This window comes from Bos indicus, chromosome 24 (genome assembly GCF_029378745.1).
Source record: "Bos indicus isolate NIAB-ARS_2022 breed Sahiwal x Tharparkar chromosome 24, NIAB-ARS_B.indTharparkar_mat_pri_1.0, whole genome shotgun sequence".
NCBI classification, from domain to species: Eukaryota; Metazoa; Chordata; class Mammalia; order Artiodactyla; family Bovidae; genus Bos; species Bos indicus.
Genome location: NC_091783.1, coordinates 40,472,124 through 40,483,341, shown reverse-complemented (window position 1 = coordinate 40,483,341; position 11,218 = coordinate 40,472,124). Strand labels below are relative to the sequence as shown.

At 46.9% G+C, this 11,218-nt stretch overlaps 1 protein-coding gene across 5 annotated transcripts; it reads right to left on the bottom strand.

The window, feature by feature from the left end:
• Positions 1–1,928: 1,928 nt before the first annotated feature.
• On the bottom strand, positions 1,929–10,672 carry LRRC30 (leucine rich repeat containing 30). Of its 5 annotated transcripts, XM_070778927.1 has the most exons (5): positions 8,885–10,672; positions 8,323–8,384; positions 7,752–7,963; positions 5,430–7,205; positions 1,929–2,948 (listed from the first exon to the last, which is right to left on the bottom strand). In XM_070778927.1, exon 1 carries the CDS (start codon positions 10,670–10,672, stop codon positions 9,767–9,769), a length of 906 nt encoding a protein of 301 aa, XP_070635028.1. In that variant the 3' UTR covers positions 1,929–2,948; positions 5,430–7,205; positions 7,752–7,963; positions 8,323–8,384; positions 8,885–9,766. The 5 variants fall into 5 exon arrangements, with proteins under 5 accessions (XP_070635028.1, XP_070635026.1, XP_070635029.1 ...); XM_070778925.1 differs by having other exon boundaries at positions 8,323–10,672; XM_070778928.1 differs by lacking the exon at positions 7,752–7,963.
• Between the last annotated feature and the right edge of the window lie 546 nt (positions 10,673–11,218).

The following is an 11,218-nucleotide window of genomic DNA, read 5'->3' as shown; positions in this document are numbered from 1 at the left end:
TCCTGAGGAGGAGGAACAGCAAGATGGAAAAAGGCCTGTCATCATCAAAACATATATGGGGAAAATAATTTCCCAGTGAGAAGATAAAATTCTGGGGCTGTCTCTGCAGCTGGAGCTTGGAGTGTGCAATCTGTTCAAAACCCTTGTGTCTGCAAGATGCAGAGCATCATGGGGTTTCTGGACCAATATGTGGGAAAAATAAGTGCACGAGCATGCCAGCAGGACTTTTTCTTGGTTTTTCAAAACTGTTCAGCATTTTGTTTTGTTTTCTTTCAAATAGCCTGTGCAGGAAAAAAAAAAAAAAAAAAAAACAGAAACAATAGATCATAGTCTGCATTGATCCCGGGAAGAGCATCCTTTTCTGTCTATGGCTTGTATAAAACCAGATCAGAATGTACGCGGCAGTTTCTCAGCTTCACGTGTAAGTGCACGAGTGCTTAGTCATGTCTGATTCTTTGCAGTCCCATGGACTGTAGCCCACCAAGCTCCTCCGTCCATGGGATTTCCTAGGAAAGAACACTGGAGTGGGTTCCTGCTCCAGGGAATCTTCCCAACCTGGAGATCGAACCTGTGTCTCCTGCTCTGCAGGTGGCTTCTTTATCACTGAGCCACCTGGGAAGCCCAGGCTTAAATAGGAGGGACACTAGTAATTCAGATCAAGAAAAGCAGCAGGATACACATTGCATCAGAGAGTAACAAAGAAGCCTTCTGGACTTCTTGCCTGTGGTCCCATTAGGTGAAGCAGGTGTGTACAATGCTCAGGTGGGAAATTGCTTTTGTCACATCTTGCATTCTAAAATGTTTTTATTAGAATGATAGAATTGGCGGAAAAATTTTCCTTTCCAAAGTTTGGAGAGGAAATCTAGCGCGAGTACTAATTTTGGTCCTCCTCATCCTTGATTTAAACAAACTCAATCGTGTTCCTTAAGTTCTGCTGCTAAGTCGCTTCAGTCGTGTCTGACTCTTTGTGACCCCATGGACTGTTGCCCGTGAAGCTCCTCTGTCCATTGGATTCTCCAGGCAAGAATACTGAAGTGGGTTGGCATGCCCTTCTCCATCCTTAAGTTCTAAACAAATTAAAACACGTGGAGAAGGAAAAAGGGAGAAGGCAGAGGAACTGAGGCTTTTCCAACTCTATTTCGGCGAATCTTGAGCAAAACCAATGTATATCTTTTCTTGACAACTGACTAAAATCACCTGGCAGTTAGGGCAGGGGGAGGGGAGGCTGTAATTTAGCAGAAAGAAGGCAAACGGGCATCAGTGTCCACTCAGAACTGGCCCTGCTATGCTCTGATTTCTGTGTGACTAGAGGAAGCCTCTCTTATGTTAACCAACACTTTCAAGGGTTTTCTCCTCTTTAACTCATTCTTTTTGGGGTCCCTAAGAGCACACTTAGGCTCAGTGATTTGCTAGAAGGACTCGTAAATTCAGAAAATCTGTCATACTCACTGTTATGACTTAACACAGGGAAAGGACACAAGTTAAAATCATCAAAGATAAAAGGAGCATATTCAGGCGTGGTTTCCCATTGTCATCTCCTGGTGGAGTAATCTGATGATTACTTAATTCTCCCAGCAATGATTTGTGACATGTACGCACTATTGCCAACCAGGGCGGCTCAGGTGAGCCTTGGTGTCCAGGGTTTGTTTTGGTTGGGAGTTTGTCTTGGAGGCATGGAGCTCCTCTGTGGCTGACCTTAGCACCTGGGTTCCCAGCCTCTCCAGAGGTTACACAGATATTGTGTTGCCCAAGACCCTACCATCAATCACAGTGTGAGTGCAGACTGTCTGGTATGACCCACAGCCCCAGGTAAACAAAGATGTCTTTATGAGGCAGGGTATTCCAAAGGCTTAGAGATTATTTCCCAGGAGTTTGTCAAAGGCCAGACCTTTCTTTGAAATGTACAGAGTTTCAACACCGCAGACCTGCTGAGTCAACTTTTTATTGCACGCGTCATGTGATTTTGTCAAATTCATCCTTGGCCTTTGCACAATAGATGATGACCATGAAGGACTCGACCTTGGTGGTAAAACAAAAGGCGGGGGGAACCTGCTCATCCTGATCAAAAAGGATTACATTGCCTCTTCAGCCACAGAAGTAAGTCAGCTAAAATGATGGTAGAGGATGAATCCCTGAGCCCTTGGCAAGTTCATTTACAAACTAAGGAGGTCAACTCAGTTTTCTATAACCAACATATTACATGGTCAGATGAACAGTTGAAGTTTTCTACAACAAGCATATTAGATTCATTTCTGGGAGAGTAAACAGATTTCTTGATTACCAACAACAGAAAAGTAATCATGATAACGAGAGGGTAACAGGTAGGAAAGCCAGAGGTCCCCAGGCGGAAGGAGGAAATAAACTGCTGTTGCAGACGTTTCTTCCTTCTCTGCACGAAATTAAAAGAGGCTTCTTTTAATTCTGTGTTGACGACACCTGGTTCTGCCTTGAGCTAACCGATGTGTTTTTCTTATGGAAATGTTTTTCTTCAGCGATGTTAATTAAACTATGTATTTGCTTTGGAAACTGCCTTTCTTCAAATTGGTTCTGCCTAAGACTAACTTTTTTTCTTTTCTCAAACCTTGGGCTGATAATGGCTCAACAAACCAGTACATTGTTTTATGGCTGAGGGATGATACATCCTATCTCAAAAATGCATATTGTGGGTGAGGGGCCTGGTGAAACTCCCTCAGCCTTGAGGTGTTTCTTTTATCTGATTAGAAGCTTGCTAACAGACATAAAATGCCTTGCAAAAAGCCAGCTGGCGGGCACTCTTTCTGTCCCCTTCTGATGTCTATGTCAGAAGCCTTCCCTATCTCTATTATACTTTAATAAAACTTTGCTACACAAAAGCTCCAAGTGGTCAAGCCTTGTCTCTGGCTCTGGATCAAGTTCTTCTCCTCCTGAGGCCACGAATCCCGGCGTAGCCCACGGCTCACAGCAGCAACCTTTCAATAATAAGAAAGCGTGAAAGAGTAAAACATAAAGAAGATGTTCATTCTTCTTGCTAGATTGTTTGCACTACTCCTATGATTTCCTGGATGAAAATATTCCTGAACTTGTACTCACATACCTTGGTGGAGAAGGATCATACCAGAACTGTATTTTCAATTTTCAAAGTACTTATGTATTTCAAGATTACTCAGAAATTCTTATCCAACACAACTGTAATTTGCCCTCCTACAATGAAGGGAAATAAAAAACCAAATTACAGTCATTAATTTCTAATTTCCACACTGTAGATATCATCCATTTGTGGTTTTGATTAAAACAGTGGAGGCAGAGACGTAATGTTATTAAGAATCAAAGAAACCAAAGGAAGAGCCGTTTTGCAGGTTTCTGTGTGTCTACTTTCAGGAGTTGCTTTGGAAAATTTATAGCCTAATTCAAGTTTGACTCACATGTGTATTTGGACAGGGATGCAGAGAAAGCATGACTCATTACAAATGTTCAGGTCAAGCTCTGAAACAGATTATGCTTTCTCTTCTATAAGACATTTCAGCTCTGTGTACCCAAATGATAATATTTCATCAAATCCAATTCTTTCTTCAAAAAATGGGAAACAGATAATTAAAAATTCCTTCTCTTCCAGAAACATGAGAAGCTTTAAATCTTTCATTCCCTCTGGACCTCCAAGCCAATAAAAAGAGATGGAACCCATACAATCTAGATATCTGCAGACTCCTGGATTCACGCTTCACAAAGCCTTAGCTCTTTTCATACTTTTGAAAGTCAACCAAAAGTAAATTATATTTTTTATGGTACTACAAGGAGATACTGATTTTGATCCATTGAGTCAATGTTTTTGGCTTTTATTGAGTAATTGCAATGACTCTAAGCTCAGGTAGCTATGCACTGGGACAGGAGACAAGGAGAAGATAAAGCAAAAAAAAAAAAAAAATATATATATGTATATATATATATATAGTCTGAATTTCAAAGCTAAGAAAAGCTTAAAGTGAGTTGACTTTAAAGTGAATTCAATCAAGGAAACTGGAACCTCAGTCTTACAACCCTATAGAAATGATTTTTGCTACCAGAATGAGAATGGAAATGAATTCTACCCTAGAGCTGACAGAAAGAAACGCAGACCAGCTAAACCTTGATTTTAGAGACATCTGTGTTGACCTTCTAACCTACAGAATTAAAAGATAATAAATAATAAAATAAGTGAATTCAGTTGCCTCACTTTGTAGAAAACTGAAGCCTGGACAGGAGACGTCACCTGTACAGACTTGTTCACTTTTTCATTACTCGTTGGATACGTTATGATTGAATCTCTTCCCTATGCTGGATGAGAAATCCAAGACAGCCAAGAGGACAAAGTCCAGTGGCTTTGCATTCCGGGGACCAGCAACATCCAGGAGCCTTGCCGCTGAGGCTGGAATACAGATTTGCCCCAGTGGCATGTCCTGGCTCCTCTGGGGAGCTCAAGTTACTCAAGGCTGAAGAATATGGGGGACTCTGATGCTCCAAGGGTGACTCTAGCTCATCCTATGGAAGCCAGGCATCCTGTAAATTTCATAATGTATATTTCCCTCAAGAGCATCCAGAATTAGTTTGACGCTTTCCGGAAAGACTCAAGTTCATGTTCATTTTCTGTCCTGTGCTGAAATAAGAAGAAAGTTTAAGCAGTGGGAAGCAAGATCTCTCCTTGCAAATAGATTCCTATGACACTACTAAAAAAAAAAATCTGCATAGCAAGCTTGATGCTAATAGCTTCCAGTTATGCTCGCCTAACGATGCCCAAGCTCTTACAAATTCATTATGAGCCCTCTCTGCTTCCCTTTTATTACTATGCTGTCCTTTTTTAAAATTAGTAATGCTTTGGATTCAACGTATAACTTAATGTGTACCTTCAAAGAACACTCATAAAAAGTTCTTTTCTCAACAAGGTCAAGATTGTTCCTATTACTATATATAATAGCTTTAATTTTCCTCTGAATTTTATTTCATTTTCTTACAATCTATGAAAAGTTGTATTTTGGTGTGCTTGGATTAATTATAATTACCTGATGGTATCAATACTTAGTTGCACATTTAATCTAGGCTGGGAATTTTGTGTGTCTCTGTTTCTCACATGGTGATGAAAATAAAATTCTTCAATGGGATAAGAAGATAGAGAACCCACGGATACCTAAGGAGGTATTGTTTAGGATGGAGTTGTTTAGTCGCTAAGTTGTGTCTGACTCTTTGCGACCCCATGGACTGCAGCCTACCAGGCTCCTCCATCCCCCACTACCTCCTGGAGTTTGCTTAAATTCGTGTCCATTGAGTTGGTGATGCTACCTAACCATCTCATCCTCTAGCATCTTCCTATTAGCTAAATCTAACAGCTTGAATGTTTGCTTTTTTGAAAAAGACCATTATTGAACTCGTCTTCTGTTTCTCTCATTTGTAACAGAATCTTAGAGACTGTCCAGACTCACCGTGGCTGATGTACATTACTGATGAGAAGCACCCCAGCGCAGCTTTGAGCCTCACCCCCATCATCTCAGGATGTTGACACTTGTATCGTCTTCCAGGGACCAAGCCCACAGGGCTTTCATCTTTCACTGTGTGTAACGCTTAGCCACCCACATGCATATTCAGTCTGTGCTTGGAGGCATAGGAAATGGCATTTTAAAATGCAGTAACCATTCCCACAAGAAAAGGGTTTAAAGTATCTGTACAGATAATGACAGCTTTCCCTCTCGATCTCTTTGCAGGAGTGCCTTGTTGTGAAGGACAGGTGCATCCCGTCTGTCTCTGGTTACTACAGAGAGGCAGTACATTGACTCAAGTCTGAGAACAGAGCACATTACTTCTATTAACCATTTACTAAGTCAACAAGTAACTAATGACGACACGCTTCTTTCTAATGTGCGGCAGTTTTATGCATTTAGTGATATTATTTCTCGAACAGATGTGTCTTTTCAAAGCCATCTTCCTTTCTTAGGAACAGAGGATTTCTTCTTAATTATGGGTTTGTAAGCTGCTTCAAAAGGTGTCTCTGAACACACTACTGAGATCACTTCTTACTGAGAGCTTGGTGACATGCAACCACCCCACTATCAGGATGTGAACAGTCAGCTCCCTACATCAAGCCCCCAATTAGCTTGCATTCTTTGGCTAAATGTACTCCACAGCCCTTGCCGTCAGCCTCAGGGCTTTGATTTCAGAAGTCTTAGAAATACCTGGGATTGATTCGAACGTGGCAGCATCAAAACTACAAAAGATAAGCAAGATGCATTTCACCGCCCGTCAGCAAACTGTAGGGTTTGACGGCAGACACCAAGCGCTGTATCAAATTCCCTCCACGTGGGTGTTTTGAATAACCAAGCACATTAACCAGGTTTGTGCTCAGCACTTCCCTTTATCAATAAAAAAGGAGCATTCACAAAGAATCAATATCTAAAGCCCATCGGGCAACTGCTATTACTTTCATGCAGTCCTCAATGCTGACTGTTCACAAAGAAAACCTTGCTTCTACACCTCTGAAAGGCACCGATGGAAGCTGCCAACCACACTGATACCACCCTTTCCTTAAGAAGTATAATAAGCTCTCGGGTCACCTTCAAAATATGGTTATGTTCTTTCCCTGGAGTAGAGTTACTGTGAAGTATCAAGTGACTGAAAAAGTGAGGAGAGGAAATAAAATGATTGCTCAGCAGGAAAAGGGTGAAGGTGGTGCCCCAGCCTGACTCTCGGCCCAGAGCAAGGTCATGGAAATTCAGCATGAGCCCAAGTGGGTCTTCGGCAGCAGACACCAGGGGACACGAGCGGGTGAGATCCTGGCACACACGGTGTTTGTGTGACAGCTGCCTGTATGGTCTCCAGCTCCAGCCACTGTCCTGCTCTGCAAAGAAAGCCTCACACTGCCATTTCCCTCTGAGTCATGAGGTCGAGTAAGAATTCCACTGATGTCTTTAAATAGTCTTGGCTCCAGCAAGTGAACTTGGGTGAGGTTACTGAGTGTGCCTTGTGTGTGCCCGGCAGGGATAAGCAGATCTCCGGTTGCTGCTGGGGGGCGGTGGAGGGGGGAATGTGGAGGGGACTTCAGCTGCCTCCCGTAACACTGCTGAGATCTGTTTGCAGTGGTTCAGCACAAGAACTCATGTACCCAGGGTGTTCATGGAACAACAGCATCTGATGATAATGGCAGGAATGGGCCTCTTTGACGGATGGGATATTGACTTTGGGGTCCAGTGAGGAATCCATTTGTCCTGTGAATAAGTTACATGGACACACCCCTCCTTGATCAGCGCTTAGAAGAAAATGGCAGCCCAGCACCCCCGCCACTAAAGCTGCCTAAGTCAGCACCTGAGAATGAGTCCCACAGCCCCCTGGGCTGTGCTCCCCTCCCCCATGCGGGGCGAAGAGGGTGGGGGAATTAGGGTGAGACGGCTGCCAAGAACCGGGGTTTGACTGATTCATCCCAGTTGTGTCCTTTGGTTCTGAAACTTGGGGCTCACCTGCGCCACACACCATCCAGTGTGCTCCCTTTGCTTTAATCTCTCCTTAGCCGGGATCACAACTTGCCACACTGTGGAAACCCACGTAGGTCTGCCTCTCTCAGCACACTTTGAGCTCCTTGGTAGAAGAAGCTGAGCCTTATTCCTCTCGAGGTGCCTGCCCAGGAAAGGTGCTAACAAATATGAACTTAACTGAATTAAACTAAGGGTAGTAAGAAATTAGATGATCCCGGCCACATCCCCCATTCCTGTCTTGCTATCGTCTGCTGTGTGCTATAGACAAATGTGCCAAGAAACCTGAGCTCTTGTGGGTCCACAGATCCAGATCTGTGGATTTGAAGGCATTGTACGTTCGCTGCCACGTTCATTCTAATTCTTGATCTCTGAACACACAGCGACATCTCAGGGGCTCTCGGCTGGGACGGTGACAGTGAGGCCCAGTGATTCTCGCGGCAGGAACTCTGCAATGGCTCGTCCTGATTCTGCGTTGAACTAGCAGACGTCTAACTCTTGGAATTGAAAACAAAGCAAATAATATTCTTACAGAGCCTTTTCTCCAAACAGCTTTGCATCACTCAACTCATTTGTAATTTGTAAAATTTTGAAATAAGTGAGATCTCCAAAGTGTTTTATTTCATTGATTTGTTTATTTTTGGCCACGCCCCTTGGCATGTGGGACCCTTGTCCCCGGTCAGGGATTGACCCTACACTGCCTGCATGGGAAGAGTGGAATCTTAATCACTGTACTACCAGGGAAGTGCCTCAGCTAATTTTTAAAGGACCACAGGTGAAAGCCAAGTAGCAAACATCATCCTCCTCTGAATATGAACGGGTAATGACTTTTGCGGGTGGGCTATTTATGCCTTACCTCCTCTTTCCTGTATTTTGAGCTTTTCCCCTGGTTGTTAGCTCACCTCCGAGAACGTAAATCTAGGAAGAGAGGAGGAGTGAAATTACAACAGGGGAATGTAACCATCGGCCAGTGTCTCTAGAAAAGCTTGAGGATGTGACTGGGCGCAAGAGAAGGACTGGAAAGAAGATGGACACTGAGTGTTGGCTCTGTTTGTGTTTAGTCTCTGAAAGCCAGCACGCTGCACCCCGTCACCCACCCCCAGACGTCAGCATGAGCGGCTGGACTGCTGCCCTACAGTCATTCTGGAGGCAAAGTTCCTGTGGCTTGTCTCCCCCGGGACTCAAGGGGAAGCTCTGCTGGATTTGGTCATTGCTGGAAGGGCTGGGCGCCAGCTTCTCTTTGGTCCCAAGGGATGCTGGATGGAGACAGAGGTGTGGGCATGTCTTGCTGGGGCTATGTGGCTGCAGGGTGCCAGCTTGGGGACTGAAACCAGATGGTCTCAGCCCCTCCTATATTATACCTGGCCCACAGTATGTACTTAGTAAACATTTCACTTTTGGTGAACATTGAATCATACCTGCTATCCTCTCTTCCAAAGGCTGAATCCCACAGCTCCCCAGAAGACTCAGAATTATTTTTCTTTGGGGAAAGAAAACCCAAGTCCTCTGAAGTGAAGTGAAGTTGCTCAGTCGTGTCCGACTCTTTGCAACCCCATGGAGTGTAGCCTACCAGGCTTCTCTGTCCATGGGATTTTCCAGGCAAGAGTACTGGAGTGGGTTGCCATTTCCTTCTCCAGGGGATCTTCCCGCCCCAGGGATCGAACCCAGGTCTCCCGCGTTGCAGGCAGACGCTTTACCCTCTGAGCCACCAGGGAAGCCTCTATCCACTGATATTCAGAAGGAGATGATATTATGCGGGTTTTTGGGAGAGGCCAGCAGGCTAAGACTCTTTGTGACCCCAAGGACTGTAGCCCATCAGGCTTCTCTGTCCATGGGATTCTTTAGGCAAGAATACTGGAGTGGGTTACCATGCCCTCCTCCATGGGATCTTCCCATTACCCAGGGATCGAACCCGCATCTCCTGCATTGCAGGTGGATTCTTTACTGGTGAGCCACCTAAGACGCCCATTTATAGGAGTATACTGCTGCTAAGTCACTTTAGTTGTGTCCGACTCTGTGCGACCCCATAGACGGCAGCCCACCAGGCTCCCCCTGTCCCTGGGATTCTCCAGGCAAGAACACTGGAGTGGGTTGCCATTTCCTTCTCCAATGCGTGAAAGTGAAGTCGCTCAGTCATTATAGGAGTACACAGAGCTAAAAAGCAAACACCTGCTTAGAAGGGACGTTCAGTACAACTTAGCACATATTAACACAAGCCTTGACCCACAGCAACAGGAAGAGGAAAGGGTTTAGACTAGGGAAGTTCCTGCAGGAGTCTGTCAATGCCTCCAACGCCCACATCAGGTGTGTTTTCTGTCCTTCAGGTAACTGACGAGCATCTCCAGACCCCCCTCCAGCAGCTCGGGCAGAGGCTTGGATAAAGGGTTGCGGGAAATGTGCAGCCCTTTGTCCATGGGGTTCCAGGCGATCCTGGTCAGCCTGCAGAGCATGTAGAGCTCCGCAGGGAGCATCTGGATGTCATTGTTGTTCAGGTTGAGCAGCTCCAGGCTTGTGAGCAGGCAGAGCGAGCGTGGGAAGGTGTGGATGTGGTTGCCCTCAGCGATGAAGATCTGCAGGCCGGCCAGGCACTGGATGCTCTCCGCAATGTTCTCCAGGCGGTTGGAGCCCACGTGCAGGAAGTCCAGCTCCTTGAGCGAGAACACGCAGACGGGGATGTGGGCGAAGCGGTTGTGGCTGAGGTTCAGCTTGCGCAGCCGGGACAGGTCGGCGAGGCTGGTGGGCAGCTGGGACAGGCAGTTGTGCGACGCGCTCAGGACCTCCAAGCTTCGGCAGGCACCCAGCTCCGCTGGCAGCTCCGTCAGGCCATTCATGTGCACGAACAGGACTTTGAGGCTCTGCAGGAGGCTGACCTCCCCGGGTAGCGTCTTCAGGCGGTTCCCGCACAAGTTCAGGACCACCAGCCGCGTCAGCTTCCCCAGCTCGGGTGGGACCGCCCGGAGCTGGTTGTGGGACAGGTTGAGCTTCTGCATCTCTGACAGGCCCCACAGGAAGTCGGGCGCGTCCGTCATGCCCTTGGTGACCAGGCTGAAACTGACATGGCGCAGCCCCCGCTTCAGCAGGCAGCGCGGGTCCCTCCCAGGAAGCAGAGCATCGTCCCAGGAGGAGAACTTCTGCCTCCCCCGCAGGAGCCCCCGCCCCAGGGGCCCCTTGTCCTTGCGGCGGGCCCCAGACTGCCTGGCCCCCATGTACCTCCTTCCTCCAGCGTCTCTGTCGCCACAGATGGGGATGGAGTCCAGACCCCGCTGCTAAAGTCCAGCAGGGAGCCGATCTGGTGATGGGAGCCGTGGCCCGTGGTGCCGCAGGTGGAGTAGGACTGGGGGGGATGAGGGGGATGGGAATCCCAAATGCCCGGCTCTCGGGGTCCCTGGTGCTTGGTCCTTGGGGTCCCAGATGCCTGACTGTGGCTCCAAGAGCTGCGAGCACCCCCGACTGCTTTGAGGTGGCTTCTCTCAGAGAAGCAGGGCTGTAGTGACACACTTGTCCCCCAGGCTGCGGAACTGAACTGCTTGGTTCCCTCTGAACGCCACGGGGCAGCTGTCCCTGTCACTCTGCCTGCACTTTATTGGTCTGGTGTGAGCAAGCAGGTCACGGCGAGGCCGCCTCTGACTGTCCCCTCTCGGCTTCTCGGGGGTGTCACAGCTGAGCAGGGCGATTAACCAGCCCATCTCCAGAGAGAAACCAAGGGGGAATATTGAAGCCAGGGTGTCGGCAGGTCTCAGGCTCATCCCAAC

Bases quoted from the DNA above. Each gene is read 5' to 3' on its own strand.
- LRRC30 (XM_070778925.1), bottom strand. From the start codon at position 10,672: ATGGGGGCCAGGCAGTCTGGGGCCCGCCGCAAGGACAAGGGGCCCCTG.